Source organism: Anser cygnoides, chromosome 4, assembly GCF_040182565.1.
Source record: "Anser cygnoides isolate HZ-2024a breed goose chromosome 4, Taihu_goose_T2T_genome, whole genome shotgun sequence".
Lineage (NCBI taxonomy): Eukaryota > Metazoa > Chordata > Aves > Anseriformes > Anatidae > Anser > Anser cygnoides.
This window is the reverse complement of record NC_089876.1, coordinates 41,886,033-41,905,817: the sequence shown is the minus strand read 5'-3', so window position 1 is coordinate 41,905,817 and position 19,785 is coordinate 41,886,033. Positions and strand designations below refer to the sequence as shown.

The following is a 19,785-nucleotide window of genomic DNA, read 5'->3' as shown; positions in this document are numbered from 1 at the left end:
CAGATATGATAGAGAAAGCAAACAAGGTTTCAGGCACACGAGTTTCCTTGAGTCCATGAAGGAGATTTTCTTGAGTTTCCTTGAATCCACTGCTGTCATGTGCCAAAAACCGAGTTGTCTGCTCCTTTCTGTTTTGTGTCACCTCGTCTAATAACAGATACTGTCTTTCCCAGCAAATGTTACCTTGCTGAATTTCCAAATAAGAAGTTAGAAGACACAAGCAAGAATTATAAACACAGTCATATTTCAGACCAAAGCATCTTTGCTAGGAACGATGCTCCTACTGTTTGTGGAAGTACGTTATTTGCTGATAAGGCATGATTGAAACAGTCCTGGAAAATTACTACTTCTCAGATTAAGAAAAAGTTGTGTTTTTCTTTTTCCTGAGTAGTGCAGATTTTTAAATGTATTAAATGTTCACTCTGAACCTTAGAATCTTTTTTGCATGATCAGGATGTATATTTTGCAAGAAACAAGCAATTTAAAAGTATTTACCACGTCTTTATTCCCACTTGTAAAGATTCATAAGAATCAGCATTTAATTGCTTACCCCTGTCAGCCATGGCTATCACTTTCCTGACTCTGCTAATCAGTCTGGAAGCAGGGTGCTCACAGATGATTCGGTTTTAACTGCAGCTCTGCAGCAGCTTGATCTTGCTTGTAGGAGAGGATTGCCATGCCTTGCAGATTGCAGTTAGTTATGTGGGTTTTTTTGTTTTTTTTAAAGACAATGATATGGAAAATAGGGAGGTTATCTTAATATGGAAATTAAGCACAGTGGCACATACAGGTGAGGAAAACCATTAAGTCTGTAAAATGGTTTTGAGATCAAAATCATGTGCGTTTTGTATGGAAGTGACTGTGAATATAATTGCACTGATGAAAAGCAATGAAATGCTCTCAAACTTTCCTCTGTTACAACCTAGTATTGAGAAGTAAAGGAACTGTGAGATGTGTGCTTTGGGCCTTGTGTTTTAAGTACAGAAGCACGTTTAGGTTGCTGCAGAAGGTTAAATATGACCACAGTGACAACATCTTCCCGCCTGTACAGGAGAAAGTGTAGCTTATGGGAGGGATGAGACTTCTATCTTGAAATAGCTTCTGAAGCTAGCAGTGAATTTCTTTAAATAATAAATAAACCTTCAGTTTCTCATATCAGGAGAGAGAGAGGTTTGTGCAAACGTCAAAGCACCATCAAAGATTGTTTGTTTAAAGATGGCTGGCAAGTAGGCTGTTTGTTTGGGTATTTATATCCTTAGGAGCAAAATTCCAGTTATGCGGGTTCAGCTGTTCTAGTCAAAGAACAAAATACTTTCTTAAATGAAAGAAATGAATTTGTACGTTTTTCTTTGTAGATAAATTTGGAAATGTTTGTATTTGGGTAGTTGGAAATGTTTGTATTTGTACAGTTTCTGATAAGTCGGAACAGACATCTGCTGCCTCTTCCCAGGAGCTCCCCGAGGTTCCTGTGAGAAAATTCCTCTCTGCCCTCAAGGGTGGGTTGTCAGCAGTGCAGCTGGAGCACTGGGGGGCCCTGGACACAATATTTGGTTGCATGACAGTACTGTGGTTCTTCAGGATGGAAGAGCCATTATCTAGGGAAGAACAGTTATAGATTTGCTAAAATTGACTTTCATTAATAGATATGTCCTGCCTAGTAAGGCAAAGAAATCAGAACTCTTAGCAAGCCTTAAAAAAAAAAAAAAGAAAAAAAAAAGAAAGAAAAACCACACTCATTTCTCTAACCTATATTTATCCCTTTTAGCACAGTAAATCTGATGAGAAATTTTACCCTGAGTTCCTCGAATCAGAAGTGATTGCCATCCATTAGGTAATATGGGCACCAGACCTTAGCCTCCCTATGGCTTACAGTTCTTTAAATATTATTACAGAGTGTCATAGGAACAAAAGAAAAAGCCTCATTGATAAATCTGATATTTCCCTGCTCTTCTGAAAAGGCTTGCAAGAGTTTTTCTGCTTGCTAAAGCGAAGTTTGGCATGTGAAGAAGATTCCTGATCTCCTAAAGAAAAAGTGTTGTCAGGTGAGGGAACTCTTTGCCCACCAAGCTGTTTTGAGGAACTCAGAGTCAGGAGTAATAGAAATAGGATGAAATACAGTAGTGTCCAAGTACAGTACTGCATTTTCTCCTAACAGAAGCTTTTTGGATGAACTAAGGCTTCATGCATTGACAACAATTGAGATAAAGGACAAAGCAGGTTAGTTGATGAAGTGTCTCTGAGCAGCAGATGTAATACAGCAGAGTGCAGCAAACAGGATTCCCAGATGAATCAAGGGAACTATGTTCAGTATAGAGAAATTAGGCCTTTTCTGGAAACCTGTGAATAATGTGATCACTTACGTTCAAGAAAGATAAATTAGGACTGGAACAGATAGGAAGATCTGGGGAATGGAAGCCTATTGTATCATCATGTATTGGAAAAGCTTGGCTTATTATCCTAATAAAATGAAGTACAAGAGGGCGTATGATTCCCTTCTTATGAATACATCAGGAGACCAGCGTGAGGAAGAGAAAATAATTACTTACCTAAAGAACATGTTAGCAGAAGAGCAAATGAGTATAAACTCTCCACAAATAATGCTCGGCTGCAAATTAGAAAATGATTCTGATCTATTATGGCAATCAGCTTCTTAAATGACTTTCCAGTCAGAAGAGTAGCTCAGAAATTTGTGTAGTGGATTTTATTATTTGTTGTCTGATAGCAAAATATTAAAACAAATGATCTGGAGGTGCTTAGAGTCGTGTGTTGCTAATAAGTTTTATTAAACTATCTGTTGTTGATTGCTTTTTCAAGCTTTTGTGACCACTTTTGAGGGGAGTGGGATTAGTCAGAAAATGTGTATTGTGACTGCATTCTTTAGTAAAGCAGAGCTGAAGCATCTTGCTCTGCTTCTCCAAATGCCTTTTGCTGATATCCAGAATACTGACTGATGGGCACTGCCTGTAAACAGGGCACAGACTTGAGGGAAACAATGTTGCTCATTCTAAATGTCGACAGAAGTTCTTTCAGGTGGTGATAGAGCTGTGACTGCGTGTAGAGGTAACTCCAGTGAAAATCCACTGCTGGAGTGCCCTGACGGAGACGCCAACTGGAAAATGCAGAAGGTGGAGACTGACTGGCTGAGCAGAATTCCTGTGAAATGTTCACTTTAAACTTTATAAATTCACATTTAAAAGAAAAAAAAAATCAACTTAAAGGAGTGGCAGGGGAATCAAGTCTTGAACTTTCTCTTCGCATAATTTTACAACAATTCCCTGCCTCTGACTTCAAGGGGAGCTGATAGTTGGTTAGTTCTGTCCCTTACATAAAAAGAACTCATTCAAAATACTGAGCTTAAGCCCTCCTGTCCCCCCCAGCTATGTCCCCAGGTGTTGACAGAGGGATAATAGTAACTCCTAGAGGTACCTTGGGTAGAAGATGTGTACTGGGGACAGAATTGCTCCAGCTGCAGAGAGTTTTAAATCCTGGGTTCTTGTTTTCAGCTGCTCAGATGAGTCAGACCACACTGGGAGTGTTGGAAATACCTATAGGAAATGCAAATAGAAACTTTGTATCTCGCAAATAACTGGCTCATCAGTGTAAATGGTGTCATGTTTAATTTATAGTAAGGTTTCTGAAGAACTTAATGTGACTTTTAAGGAAATAAATACAAATTATGAAATGCAGCTTTTAGCATACTCAAAAATAGACTGTTTATTCAGCAGAGAAAAAAGTTCATTTCAATTTTGTCAAGGTCTCCAGAGTCACAGTGTAATTTTTACAAATTTTGCTGAAGTTTGTGTTCTAGTAATATTATTGTGCTGTTGTGCTCTTCATCTGATCAGTCCAGCAATATTTGCATTAATTTATGCTGTGAATCGTATACTGAAGTGAGACTGAGTTGGCTGGCTGTTGATCAGAGAGCAGTATATGCTTCTCACCACCCTTGGCTTGCATCCTCTGAGTGTCCCCTGAAATAAGTGGTTAGAGTACAAGTTCTTTCCTTGGTGTTTCTACCATGTTTTTTTGGCACAGGTTCTCTGATATTTGCAAGGAATTTTTATTATTATTATTTTTTTTCTATCCAGCTGCCTCAGGCCCTGTGAGCAGTGCTGGATGTTATCATTCTAACAGGGCGTTTTTCCCTGAAATTCCAGCTTGAAAACTAGGGTTAGAGTCTGCTGCTTCAGGGAAGCAAGATGCTCAGACAGAGTTGGAGACAGAGACAGAGCAGGACACATCAGTAACATCTTGTTCAAGCAAAATGCACAGCTAGGTGAAACAAACAAACAGACCAACTGCATATATTGCTTTCTCTTTTTTTCTTTTCATGTCCCATTTTCTTCATTACTCTGCAGTGAGCGTTTTTGGGATGTATTTCTCGAACAGCTGGCTTTCCCTGGCTGCCGTTAACTGCTACTTTTATTTTTTTTGGACTGTGCAGTCTGTGTTGGTGATCTTTGGGTAGTGGAACTGTAATAACTGCCTGAGGTACTCAGACTTGAGCAAGTAACAGCTCCCTGTTGGCTGGTCCATATAAATGAATAGCCAAAAAAGCTTTGCAATGCTCCATCAGTAGCTTGCGCACAGAAGCTCAAATGTGCCTTATGTGACTCTTCACACTGCAAACACAGAGGGAAGAAGGGCATCACGAGCATCCTGAACAGGGTTTTTAGTCTTCAGACTTTGCAGATTGTTCCTGGTATACAACAGACCTTAAAAACTGTACGTGGAGTGATTCCCTGAAATCATCAAAGGCAAGAAAGCAACTGGCTTACTGCCTGATTGTAATGACTAAATACTTCAAAGAGGATGTTGTTTTATATTAAAAAGATAATTGCCTAGAATATCCAGTACTTATATAAGACTACAGGTTTTTTTCACATGGTTGGGCTTTGTTTAAGAAACAAAAACAACAACAAAAAAAACTGAGATGGAGAAAATGCATGTATATTTTTATTAATATAACAGGTCATTATAATGATTTAATTATTGCATTATTACATTAATAATGTATTAGCAGTCGTTGTAATAATTTCAAAATTTTGACTCAATTGGGGGGGGGGGAGGTTAACTGAAGTGCACTGCGTTGCTGCCCCTGCCAGACAGTGCTGAGCATTCAGGGGGGTTCTGCTAGTGGCTGAATGTGTTGCTGCTTCCCCAGTGTGGCTGGATGTGTTGCAGCTGAGAGCTCTGTGAAGAGATGGTGTTTCAGGCCCCTGCAAGGGTCAAACCATCACTTGCAGGTGTTTCTTCATGGGTGCAAACTGTGTGCACTGAAACCACAGTGTAAAGGTCATGGCTTGCCAGCAGCTGTTCACAAGGGCGTGCTGGTGATGTCATCATGCAAAAGATGCCTTGCAGCATGGGTCTGTGTTAACTCTTTGCTGAGAGTTAACTAGGTGCTGCAATACATGAGTTTTCCTTCTCAGTTCAATGCAATGTGCAATAGAAACTGATATTGCCAGAGTATCTGTAGTGCAAGTCTCAATAAAGAGCAGATTAGTAGTAGCAGTAGAGCATCTATTTTCAGTGTTGCTAGGACTCAAATACAAGTTGTCTCTAATTTATAAAGACCATTTTGTCACTTCTAATCTCTCACATATCCTTGCAGTCGACAGATCCTTTTCTCTGTGGAGAAAAAAAGTTGATTGAAATAGGTTAGAGAAATGAATACTGCTCATTCTATATACCATGTTAACAAGGCAAATAAACTCCTTCCTCCTCCTGTTTTTCACTCTATTTTGTGAAAACACTAAGATTATTTAGATTTATATGGATAGATATTACAGCTTTTTGTTATTTACTTTGACTCCAAAATGTGGGATTTTGCCTTCAAGGATTAGTTATTTATCTTATGAGTAGCTGTGGAAATGAGCAGACCTAGATAAGGTGAGGTTGCTGTAACTGTATTTCAGAGGTGTGACTTTAATTTTTCTGTGTTTCAGTTTGGGGGCATGTGTGATCTTAGAGCTTTGTGGGAGAAAATGCAATAACAAGAGCTGTCTTTTTTTCCTCCCAGTGTAACTTCAGTGCAGTCAGTTCTCCATTTGTGTGTGTGGTAATTTGCAGACTAATGTCAGCAGCTGAAGCTGTGAGCTGTGCTGAGTCTGGCCCTGTACCCAAGCTGTAAAATCCTTCTGGAATTGGAGCTGCAACAGACCATTATGTAGATATGGCCTGTGTCATTTCCATAGAGGCATGGTGCAAGACAGTACAGCTCCGGTATGGCTGGCAATTATGTCGAGTCAATAAGCCTTGGTGGGGCTGATCTGATTCTTTGTAGCGTGTCCCAAAGCACTCCTAATGTACAGATCTTTCTGTCTGTTGGCATGTTCCAGCTCCTGCTTGGATATTGCAGAGGTGGCGTGTTTGTTGCGATACACTTGTTATGGGGCGAGTTCATAAGTAATAGATGATTTCTGAACTGTGGATTTCAATTTTTTTTGAAGGCAGTTTTGATCACGTGCCCAAGGTTTAAGTAAATAAGTTAAAAAAATGTATTTGTGATCCAATATTTGATTGCTGCTTTTTACTCATACACCTAGTTAGGCACCTGCATAAGCTGTTAAATCTCGGTAACCTCAGTTGTCCCTGAGGAGGCATCTCCTAATGCTTATTTTGTGCCATGTGTTGGCAAATGAAGTACACCTACACTTCTTTAGAAAGAGTATAAGATGCAGCCTACACAGAGAAGCGGGAAGATACTCAGTTGCAGAGAAGTTGGGAGGAAAAGCAGATGACTCTTAGAGACTAAAATCTTAATTTTCTACTGTCCTCATTCTTTCTTGTAAAGTGTGCCCAGAGGTAGTACGTAGTCTTGCTGTTGCATAAACGAATGCTTCTGATTCCATGCTCTGCAAAGCAGAGTCGTTGTCTAACCTCGTTTGGGAAAAGTGTCCAACTGCATGCAGGTACGCCAGGCCTTCTGCTTGACCCTTCCAGATGAACAAACAGCTGAAATTGTTCCTTGGTATAGAGCAAATCATACCAGCTTTCTGTGGAGTTGTGGTAGTTGTGTTAGAAGAGTTTAGTGCTTGCCTTCTGTGCAAAAGGGACTGTGGGGGAAAGAAGGGTGCTGATGGTCACTGCCAGGTGATACAAGGGTAAAATTGTCTGCATGTGCGTTCTTATACCACTGCCAGAGTTGTACTGGGGGAGTGAAATTGTGAATGCCTTCTTGGAAAGCTCTAGTTTGAAGGAGTTCAAGTCAATTTTTCTGTGACTGCTTTCAGTAGCCTCTTACCGTATGTTTTGCCTCATGTGGAAAATACCTGGGCGTTATGAGATGGTAGGACATGTAATGATGGTGTCAGAATAGGGTGTTTGAGCAGCCTGTGGCAGTAGGTACGGGGAACTCATTGGAAGTCAAAGGGGATTTGGTGTGGTAAACCTAGTGTAACTGAGAAAAGGATCTAGCATTATTTCTCAACAAAACTGATGTGCCTTGTGAACGTGGCCTTCAATTACAAACTGAAATGCAGAGGCTTTAATTAAGGACGGATGCAAAAGTTTCACAAATGGTAATGATTCAGTCTTTTGAATGCTTGGCAGTGTGTGTAGATGTGACACTGCCGTGAATGACCAAAAGAAATGTTCTTTAGATAAAGCTGCTTTATATGATGAAAAAGGACAGTTAATTAAAGCTGAATTTAGCATTTATGCCTAGAGAAATTTGACACTTAGATATGTCTTTAAGAACACTAGAAACTATAAGATACATATTCGTTATTCTATATATAATTTTTATAAAAATGAATATGTGAAATAAGCATCCACTCTAGCACACTAGTGTTTTTCCTGGTGTTACAAGCTGTGGTATATACACCAGGTATGCTATTTTACAAAATAAATCACTAGTATAAAGACTCATAAATGTTATGAATTTGACCTAGGTTACAAACTATTTCTTGCTTGAATTTTGATCTCTTCATATATCTCATGTCTCCGAAGGTAAGACTAGAACATATGTTACTCCAGGGAAGTTCAGTCTTCCCCTGTTTCTGAATATATGCAGCATTCAAAGGTTTGTGTTTTGCTCAGGAAAACCTAGAGCACATAATGAAAAAACAGAAGTCATAGTAGAAAAATGGATGTCTGAGATTAAAGTCAAAAAAAAGGAAAGTTCAAAATGATAAATGGATAATAATGAGAGACTGTACTCTTTATCCAAAGACATCAGAAAATGTTGTGGTTAAATTATTAATTAAATGTTATTCAATTATACATGCATATATATATATATATATTTCCCTTTAAAATCAGCTCTTAAATATAGACAAATATAAGGAAAAAGTATATGGGCACTTATCTCATTATAGGAAAGTGACAACAAAAAAAATAAATTAATGTTTGCCTTGCCTTTTTTCTTTCCTTTCAGGTCCGCACTAGCGTCCTACCTGATCACAAGGAGCCAAGAGCAGATGTTGGAGTAAGCAATTTTTTTCATTGATGGATTTTTTTTCCACCTTATCAGCAGACATAGACTCCAAACAAAGAGAAATAACATTCTGCCTAAACAGGAGCTGGCAACTTGTTTTTTTTTCTTTTTAATAGCAGAAGTTGGGTTAAGTGAATGGAGAGTCAAGGCAAGAGTTAACAGGCTTGGGGATTGCTATCATCCCATTCATTTATTTCTTGAAAGCCATTTTCAACTGAAATATACCTGAGGCAAACACAACTATCGAGACTTCTTGCTACTGCCATGCAAATAATCTGGATTGAGAGCGTGGAGTTACATTATCTCAATGAGGCTGATCTGTTGCTTTCTCATTTTCATGTGCAGAGTATAAATAGTTCTGCTGTAGGAGTTGCCTTTGGGTTCAGATGAAGAAATGGCACTGATGGTAGATAGTGAGTTCAATTTTCTATGCGTCTGGGCTATTTTTGGCAAAGGTATTGGGATGTCTTTTCTGGGTCTTAGAAGGCTAGAGCCTGCCAAGTAATATGGAGGCTGCATGGGACAGTGAAACATTAGTCCTGCTGCAACTGAATAAAACACTAAACAAGATCTGGGATTTTGAAAATATTAATCTAAGGTTCTGACTTTCCTGCATTACCAGGGCTTCCTTGGCATAGTTTCCAGCATTTCAGCTAGTGTTTGAAAAGTCTGTAACTTGGCAGTGCTCAATCTTAATGAAATAATCAATGCGCTTCATCTTTTCCTGCACCTATTATAGGGACTTTTCTCTTTGGCTAGGCGAGATTATTCACCAAACTAGTCAAGGCTCATATCCTCACATTTATAATCATAAGTACTCCACTAGCAAAATTACAGAGGAACATTGCTCTGTAATTAGCATTACAGCAGCCATTCTATTTTAAGTCAAATTTTAAAGCCTTTCCAAGTTACACATGCAAAGTTTGATTGGTTTGTAGACTGCCAGTTCAGGCCCTAGGGTATACTATCTCTCTCTAAATCAGTTCAGAAAAAGTAATCTCCAGCATCATTTAAAGTTAGAACCCTTGAACGTTAGCATGACTGTCTGCATTTAGGTCATGGGATCATTCTCAATTGTATTTAATTTTGCAAATAATTCCTAATTGCATTGTCAGGGTAAGAAAGTTTTATTTTAAATGAGCATAAGAATATGAAATAAGCAAATAAGTGGAATTTTTTAGGCTCATAAAATTATTCACCTTTAATTTTGTGCCCCTGGAGAACTACATGCGACTCTCAGAGATGGTTAGTGGGTACAGTGACCAAAGCTTCCAGATTGTAGAAAAGAGCTGTGTCGTCACCTCTTAGCCCTGATCATGTGAGGACTCCTACTTTGGGTTCTGAAATGGGTGTATAGTTACATTCTCTTTGGACTAAGAAGGATGTTCTCTTATAACGTGAATAACCTGAGCTAACCATGCCCCTGTAGAGTTTCAGTGTTAAAAATAAAAATGCTGTCATGTTGACTGATCTAAAGGAAGATGTTTGTGTGTTCACTCTGGCAAGTGTGCGTCTCAGCATGAGTCACACCTAGACAAGTACATGCTTCACTTTGGCAGTGAAAACTAACCATGGTCTTTGCTTGTATGACTTGTTTTTCTCTGTATATTTCGTATAGGCTTTTTTGTTTCCTTACTTCCTGTTCAGTACTTCCCAAATCTGCTGCTTTCCCAGGCTTGCCTAGACTCTCAGCTTGCTTTTTTTTTTTTTTTTCCTCAGCTGCCTAAGTGCCAACCAAAACACAGGAAATCAATTATCTATTTTTAAGCCTGCATTTTTGTTAGGAATGAGCCGTAACCGATAACCTAGCTTACCAAGTTGAAAACCAGTGTTGTGGCTTACCTAAATTGAGGATTGTGGTGTGAACTATACATTTTATATACACAAAAGCCTGTCTTGCTGTAGAGCTTTATTGCCAGTATGCAAGTATACAATATCCAGCTGGCCTTCGTGAGAGAAAGCAGCTGCAGGTTTGTTTGTTTTGTTTTGTTTTACCAAAAGATGTTTCTTAGTAGCAACAAATTCTGTTCTTTTTTCCCAAAGGTAACAGTTGTTTTCTGCATGCAGCATGTTGATTTCACATGAGCACAACTTTATTCTGCTTGAATATGGATATCCAAGACTATATATAAATTACCCTGGAATTTTATTTTGATTGCCATTCCAACAGTAGAGTAAAATCAGAATAACATAATAAACACAAACTTTGTTTCTTGATGTTCCCTTGCAAAAATTCAATATAATCTTATGATCTTAATATTATTTGCTGTGAATAGATTATAATGAGTTTTATATTCAAAAATAAATGCCTAGAAGGTGGCTGTGGACAGTTTTTCCCATTTTTCCCAGGGCAAGAAGAATACTGTTGGACAAACTGACCAAATGAGATTTTAGCAATGTACAGTGGAGTATGAGCAGAGAATGAAAAGTAATAAAAGCAAAAGATGAGTTCGTTTTCTTCCTTGCACTATATTCTTGATGGTGTGTGAAGGTGATTTTGATGCAAGGAATAGACATAGTGTAGTAGCTTAACTTACCTTTAGAAATTCTAATTGCATTAGCACATTTCTCTACACTCATACTGCAATGAATAGGGTCTACCTTAGAATGGAAATAAAGGAAACAAGCACACAGAAATGCTGCTATAAACTACAGCAATACAATGTTTCTATTAATAACCTTGTCCTGAACTTGGTGTAAAAGTAGCTTCATAGCAAATTACATCTGCATTTGGAACATATAGATGGTAGTGCCTTGGGGAAAAAAAAAAAAAAAAAAAAAAACATAGCAAGAGCGACGTTGGTAAAACACTGAAAATTTATCATTCCTTGTAATGTAGAAATTTGAAATATAGGAATAGAGAAAGAAGATGCAAAATGCAAACGCTGGTACTGAATGAAAACTTTACTGCAGCTGTACACTTTGTAGCCTATTATTTTTAAGGTTGTCATACAGGTCGTAACAAAAGAGAGAGGTTCTTGCCCATAAAACCAGTATTGAACAACTTACTGATAATAGCGTTACAGATGCATACCAAATTTCTACCAGATAATGTGTCAAACTAGTATGTTGGAATGTAGTATTTTTTTCTAGGTAGCAAGTAAGATTTCCAGGTGCACGGCCAAAAAAATAACAAATAAAACTTGAAAAATTAATAGAGATCTTGTCTTTTCTTTCTGCTTTGTTTTGTAGCGAAGCTTCCTGGGCTGTACAACTTTTAGAGTAGGAGACTTGGTGAAGTCAAAGGAGCAACAGCTGACCCTTACCCTCAGGTAAGTGTTTTCATCTGTAGTAAACCACGTCAAGTTAATAATCCATGGCATTTGTTGATTCCTGCTTGACTGTGTTTGAAACTCCGTATTACCTTAGGTATATTAGATATCAGCTTGAAGTGCTTCTGTTTCTACCATGCACAAAGTCAAAATGAAATACCAGTTATTTAAACTGGAGCTTGCCGCGTGTCAGATTAGAGAAAGTTAATAATTCTGTGGTATAATTTATGGAAGAATAGCAGGGAACTTGAAGTAGTGGGTTTGTTTCGCTATCTCTATTAGAAAGGAGTGTAAGGTTCTCAGTTTCATGTGTGTTAAAGAATTAACATTGTACAGTTGGCTGGTTTGGCTTCTAAGCATATTTAAAGATAGTGGACATAACGAGTTAAGACTTCTCTTGTGAAATCAGTGCTGTCTCCTAACCTCATCATTATGTGCAGCCCAACTCAAATGTGAATGGGGGTTGGTGTACAACTCTGTTCAGTGGCACAGGGCACAGATCTGTAGGAGAGTCAGGTACAGTGTTTGAAACCTAGTTTTGTGCTGAACAAGTATTTATTAAAGCTCTGCACTGAAGAGTTCACCTCTGATACTGATTTATGGCTACAAGATAAATCAAGATATAAATCAAAACCCTTTTAAGGTTAGAGGAAAACTTTTAGGTTGTGATTTTTACTAATGAATTCAATGGACTGTGTAAAATGCAGAGATGATGTTGAGCTGATTTTTGCAAACCTGCTGGAGGTTTATTTGGGATTACTAGGCATGGCAGAGCTAAAACTCGCAGGGCTAGTGCCCAAACTCAGTGTTTCTACATGAGCAAAATTTTCAGGGTGAGAAGTTGTGACTAGGAATACTGCAACATGTGGTAGATGATGATCTGGCATCTTTTGGTGTATGTTCTGCCTGGGATAACACACATGGGTATTGTTAAAAAAAAAAAAAAAAAAAAAAAGAGTTCTTCATCCTACATGCACGAATTGAACATGAAGCAAGCCTTGATTTGGCTGGAAGTATAAATTATGACCTGTACGGTGATGGTCATGTACTTCCATTATCTCAAGGACACTACGTTTTTTTTGAAGGGAAACCTTTTGAAATATTTTGGTTTTATTACCATAACAGCCTTCAAACTGCTATGGCAGTTCTTCTACTATAACAGTAGTAATCACATACATGTATATAGCTTAGAGGCAAAGTTAACAAAATGCCTTTATTTTAGTTTCACCCAAACACAGAAAATGCCATGCTTACCAAGAGGATAACTTTGTTTTCTAATGTAGAAAACAGGATCAGATAAAATATGAACTGACTACTCTCTATGGAAATGTTTGGGTAGATAAATACCAAGTTCATGTTGTAAGAGTCTATTCTTAGAGAATTTCAAATTCTCAAGTTTGGGGGGGGGGGGGGGGGGGGGACACGACGACAAATTTGCTTATCTCTGTAATTGGTATATTGAAACCTTGATATGAAAGAATGCCTTGGACAGGTGCCATAATAAGTGACTATGTAGTCAAATATAAAATCAAAAGAATGTAAAGTTTCAGGAAGCTGAGAGTATTTTATATCCTACCCATCTAATATGTAAACCAAAAGTTGAGGTAACTGATGAACAATAAATGACAGCTTGCCAGCTTAGTTTCAGTTGAACCTCTGAGCCTTTTCAGGTTTGCTTTTAATTAATATTTTTTGTCTTGTTTGTCCACTTTGTGCAGCTAATACTAAAAGACAAATGTTATAACAACTCTAATTAATTTGTGGATACATTATGTGATAGTCTTCAGTTGGTTTAATTTATTTATTTATGTTAAGAAAAATGTTCCTAACCTTTTAAATGTTGGATTGTTTCCTGGTTATGACTATTCAACAGCACAAAATATGCAAATCATCTGCCTCTTCAATGGCATTTTATCCAGAGCAGTTTAGTAATCAAAACTTGTTTTTCTCCCACTGTTCTCTTGTATTAGTATCTATTAGCAGGATGGGAGATATACAGAGGGCCTTGTCAGAGAATGCAATTTTATTTATTTTTTGTTGATATACTTTGGATGGGAGTTTGCCAGGGAGTGCCTGTGCTACTTTGTTGCTACTTTGTTAGATCTGAAATAGAGATTTAAGGATCTGGAAATAACTGTATCCTGTAGATATTGGTCTAATTAGAGAAGCTGGTTATATTTTCACTGGTTTTATTCATTTTTTGTGTCATGCATTTGTTTTTATTCATTTATTGTCTTCCATTTGTCTTTCTGAGGTACAGTATAGAAGTGTTTTTAAAGGAATATTCTTGTATTTTGGTAGTTATTTTGTGGAGGCTTTTTGTGGAAGGCCGGCATAGATCTATAATTTTATATAGGATATCATAGAATCATATAGAATATTTATATACACAGTATATGTTATATATTTATTTCTATATACAACGTAATTGTGTGGTGGTGCGTGTGGTGTAGGTTGTTTTGTGCTGTTTGGCTAGGGTGTATGGCCTTTTGTATAGGACTAGCAATTAGTACATCCATGAGCTGCTTCCCACGTGGTGGTAGTTTGTCCTGCTTCCAGCAAGGTCAATTTTAGCTCAGGTGAATTTGGTATGATTTCCAGTAAATTAATATGTAAGAAGTAGCAAGCTTGGCAAAAGATGATAGTGTTCTTTTATGTTCTGTGAAATTAAGGTTCATCTGTCTGAGATGTTCCTCGTACTAGGCAGTGTGAAAGGAGAAGTAGGCCACCTCACTGTGAAGTTGGGGTAATCCTTTCCATCCTGTAAGCAGAGCTTTATAGCAATGATTTCAACTCTACAAAACCAAGAACTAGGATGGGGTGCATCAGTTACACAAATTATCTGAGTGAATGTGGCCATGGATGTCTGTCAGTCCTGTATTCTCTACCCTTTCCTTACGCATATGACTGACTGTGCTTTTTTGAAGGTTCTTTTCTGTCTATGCCATGGTAGCTTTCAAAAGTTGCAAACCTTTCAGTGGTGTGCAAGTTGAAATGAATAAAACAAGGGGCAGTGTCTTCTTGTTCTCTTGTTCTCCATCCCGCCACCGGCCACTTTTCTGACTTGTCTCCTGACAGGAACAGCATCCAGGCTTCTGGGATTTCTGTTACATTAATGAAAGTATTGATCCAGCAGATGTGTAGAAGTGTCTTGTGCTTTGTTGTTTGTCCAGAACTCTTTTTTTTGGTTGTAATTGTGTTTGTCAGGCAATCAAAATGTTTATTTATTTATTTGTTCTGTGTTGCTGTGACCTCTTGGACAATGTCTATTTCTTTCAATCTGCTTTATTTTAGCTGTTGTATTTTTGTTAATCTTGAGCAGGACTAAACCTATTTCTTTACAATAAAGGAGTTAAGCTATCTGTTTTCTGAAAAGGTGGAAAAAAAATAATCCTGACACACCATTTAAAAATAAAAACCAAGTCCCCCCAGCTTTTCCTCCTCCTCATAACACTGCCCCTCAAACATCCTGTAGTTCAGTGGGCCAGCAGACATGTAACTACACTTGAAGAGGAGTTATATTCACTATGTTGGATTAACTAAATAAGATTTGAAAGCAGCGCTGTCATTTTTGCAGTTGTTTAAGTACATGTAACTTTGTTCGGAAATAATTACTATAGAATACTATATATTTAGCTACTTTTCTCTATTAAAATTCGGTATGAGTCTGTCTACAACTAGTCCTACCTGGTCTCCTTCCTGAAACTGTTTCTTGGCTGCTTTGTGTCACGAAATCCACCCCAGGAAGCAGATGAACAACAACTCGGCTTTTATAAGCCAGGCAAATCTCCCAGAGAGTTGAGGGGAAACTTGTTTTGACATGAAGCTTAATCAACATTTCACTGAAATCATGAAAATGGAGAACGGATTGAACATCACAAAACTTTATTTATCTCAGCATTTTACAAAATGTTTTTTACCAGTGGACTTGTTTAAATCAATATTGGTTGAGATAGGCTTTACTGTGGTTTTGCAGAGTAAACAAAAGCAGCAACATTTCTATACAAGAACAGCAATTTTGTGCTTACGTATTGCAAAATATATTGCATCAGTGGAGAAAATGGATTTTATGGCAGTATGTATGTTAGTTTGTGCTAATTTCGTTTGTTGTCTATTATGCACTGGAGAATGGGGTTGCCTGATAGACTGAAAATCATGCTGTTTGCTTTTCAGGCAGTCACTTTGTCATCTATAATTAACAGTGTTATGCAAATACACAGTCTGCTTCTCTTTTTCTTTGTGTTCTTAAGCCATTTTTTGGGAAGAAAGGTATAGCCATGGGAACCAATTAGCAGGCCTAAATTTACATGCTCAATACACAGTAATGAGACTCAATGAGTACTGCATTGGAGGCAAACGACTGCAGTTCTCAGTCCATCTAACTCACCTGCTTTTCCACTGCTAGCTTGTTAGTTTATTCCTCTCTGGATGCCCACATGAACCTTTTATCATCAGTAAAGTGGGCATGCATTTTTGTTGTTCGGGATGGTACTGGGTAGCTCTTTGTCTTGTATTTGAGGGAGTTGATATTAACCTGGAGGTCCTTAAGGACTTGGGATAGTAAGCAAATCCATGCATATGATAAACTTGAATATTAGAAGCGTTAGTAAGCAGTTGTAGCTTTAAACCTGAGCTGATTTCAGGACAACTTCACAAATGTCTGGATTTGACTCAGTGAGCTGAATAGCAGCATTGCATTTAACTCTGATGAAAGGATTTCTTGAAGTTCAAAACCTACAGTTTCACTCAGAACCACCTCCTCCAGGTTCATGAGAAGATGGGACTGCAGAGCCTCTGGTGTAGATTGTCACAGGACTGTAGCTGTGGCATGTGGAGTGAGCAATGGGGGATGCAGGCAGGTTGGACCGAATGGTTACTGATAGACTGAAACATTGCCAGCTTTGCTGCTGAAGCCTGCATCCTCTGGTGTTGCATTCCCAGTCTGGTTTAGAAATCACTTTTCTACCACCTTGTCTCCGTTTTTATTGACAATATTCCGAATGCAGACGCTCTGTGGACAAACATGGGGCAGTTGTCCCAAGCTGCTTTAAAAGAAATAAAAATCATCGGGAATTTTCCAATTCCAGAAGCCAGCTAGAGTTACAGCCAAATATGGGCTTCTTGACATTGACACGTATTTATTCTTACTGTTCTGTTCCCCATCCCCACTGTGTATGTTAGTAAAGTCGTGATGCAGATTTGTCAAGGTGTGATCCTTGTTGTGCAGTACTGAACTCCTGTGGGTCTGTGCTGAATCTTGTCTTGTGCCTATAAGCATTTTGCTGTAGGGACGGTCTTCACTGCAGCATGTCAGTGCAGAGTGCACTTCTCAGCTTTATTATACAACAGCAAATAAGCTTTTTCTAACCTAATAAATTATGAAGTATCCTAAAGCCAGTTAATTATTTTCCTGATGCTCTGCTTGAGTGTGTGTGTCTTTTCCTGTCTGTCCAAGCAAATGGCATGAAATGTGTGTATCTAATGTCTGATACTGTTTGTTTTAGTGCAAAGTAAAATAATACAATTTTCTATCTTATTTCAATGTGGTCAGTGGGCTCTTTTATTTTTCCCACTGCATCAGTTCTGTTTCTCACTTTCAATTTTCTTTTAAGCAAATTTTTAACCTTATGATGTTGCTTGAAAGTTTTAAATGTGTGACATGCCTGTTGTTTGAAGACTCATGCACCAGTGGTATTTTAAATTCAGTGTGTGACACAGCTAATGATGGCTTCTCCCTGGACATTTATAGAGCTTTTTGTTGACTTGTGTGCCTCTAGCATCAAAAAAACTTTGTGGATTTTTTTTAATTGTGATTTTGTATTTCCATGTGGAAAGTTGAGAGAAATGAAGAAAGGAGTACAATTAAAATGCAACAATCCCACTGTTCAGTTTTATTCTTTTCCATTGTCTGCTCTTGTAGTTGCTGAATGTTTCAGATTGTAATATTACAGATGTATTAGAACGGAACATGAGTGATTTTGAGAAGAAAATAATTGAAAAAAATTGATATAAAGTGAAATTACATCCATTGGATTTCTTTCAATATGTGTGGAGAAAGCTTCCCTTTGTATGCTGTTTGTGCAGGCAAACAATGCAGTGCTCACTGCCATGCTGGGGGCATGCTTCTAGTAACGGCAAGGAGGGAATATTCAGTTTTCTAAAGAAAAGGAGATGACCGAGAAAGTGTGACTGGCATTTCCATTTTTATTTAACTCAAACAACTTACCTCATTGGCTTTTATCAGTTTATTTGCAAATTGAATACCTTTTTGCTAAGTATTCACTTATACTCTTAATTTATGCTGGTGTGACTTTGAATCAGGTCTGTTTTATCTAGGTCAAGGCCAGACTTGCAGGTCTCTTCAGCCTTAGAAATCATGATTCCTAAAAAATGGAAGGGCAAAATTTTACTTCTGGTGGTCAAGTGAATGCAACCTTTTTCCTTTCAGGAAACAGCCAAGTGCTGTTGCATATTTAAGGCAGTCTGGCAATGAGATCATCCACATGACACTTCGATCAGGGCACATTAAGCTGCTGAAAAATTGTCAGGCTTGTAGCCAAGCATTTGCTCTGATTTTTAAAAGTATGTATGATATGCTAACATCTCTTGTATTCTCTTTTTCCTTAGAAATGCTGTAGTCCATTTGCCGAGGTAGCCCAGTTTGCATGGTGGTTGAGACCTAGGAAGGAAAAAAATGAAATGCAACTTCTATGTAGTAATTCAGGGGAACATTCTGAATTCAGATGACACTTAAATGGCATTTCATATACTTCAGGATTAATATGTACCTTTGCTCATAAACACCCTTTGGACATTGAACCTTTCTTCATTATTTTTCTTTTGTATACTTTGTTAATTAACATAGGCTTCTTGGGTTGCAGGGCTATCTGGAATTGGTTCATTTTTAATTGTTTCATTTTATTGTCACTAATGAATTTAGCTTACAGCAAATGAAATAGTGACACATGTAAAGTATGGAGAATTATGTGTAATTTTCAAGCTTTTATGTAAGAACATATTTAAGCTGTGTAGTTGCAAGATGAGTATATGTTACTCAGTCACACACTGAAGTATAGTGGCTTGTAACAAAATATAAATGTTTAAATTTGAAGCTTGGAGTAGCTATGCTTGGAGATTTTAGTGTAGAAAAAGCAAGGTTTGAGTTGGCATCATAAATGTGTCCATGCCTGGAAAGACAGATGTATGTGCTTAACTTTAATCAGCATAAAGAACTGGCTTCCTCTGACCTAATTTAGACCTTATTACAGCACACAAAAATAAAGTTGATGTAAAACTGTGGGAGCCCAGCCCAGAGACAGGGCTCTGCCACCTGGAGCGGTGTTAGGAACATGTGCTGTAGGACAGCCCGTGTGTAACAGCAGGGCAAAGCTGAGGGGCAGCGGGTGCCCCATCCCAGCTGTGCTATGCCAGCAGCAGGGCTGCAACCTGCGGGTTTCACCATTTTGCTGGGTGAAGCGTGGAGAACAGCGGTTGGGGGATTTTTCTTTCCTTTACTGACATGACACAAGGATTGTTTTCTGAAGGTCGGTAAGGGTATCTGTGTGGAAGCGGGGTTTATTTTCCTGCAGTGAGAGTTGTCTCAAGAATGTGGCAGTTACAGAAAGAGTAATGTTAGACGTGTATTTCCATCAGTAAGTTTTTTCTTGTTTGCCAGCTTCCTAGTCCCTCTTCTGAGCATTTTCTGCCACCATTTCTAAGTTTCCAATCCTCAGTTTTATGATGAAAACTTCCCTTGTTTTAAGCAATGTGCAGTAAACATAATAAGTCTTATTGTTATCGTTTGCTTTATGGATGTAAATAATGAGTTAAATACAGAACAGCAGCTATACAGAACGAAGAGGGAACTAAATGTTTACTGAATATATTTTTGTCGAAGGAATGAGATGCTGCAGATGACCTAATGTCATGGGATTTCTTTTCAGAACTTCTGATGGTGGGAAAACAGTTGGTACCATTGAAGTCAACCTTGTGAAGATGGGAGAGTTCGAAGATGGGCAAATGGGCCACATCACAACAGATGCACAGGATCAAAAGGTAGCCACTCAGTTCATT

General features: G+C 38.1%; 1 protein-coding gene across 11 annotated transcripts in view; it reads left to right on the top strand.

The window, feature by feature from the left end:
* Positions 1-19,785, top strand: part of INPP4B (inositol polyphosphate-4-phosphatase type II B) — a 294,090-nt gene that overhangs the window by 165,710 nt on the left and 108,595 nt on the right. For all 11 annotated transcript variants that reach the window (XM_048074997.2, XM_048075001.2, XM_066996676.1 and 8 more), the window contains 3 exons: positions 8,381-8,431; positions 11,633-11,712; positions 19,656-19,767. In XM_048074997.2, the coding sequence (XP_047930954.2) occupies positions 8,381-8,431; positions 11,633-11,712; positions 19,656-19,767 (243 nt within the window). The remainder of the gene's footprint in view (positions 1-8,380; positions 8,432-11,632; positions 11,713-19,655; positions 19,768-19,785) is intronic.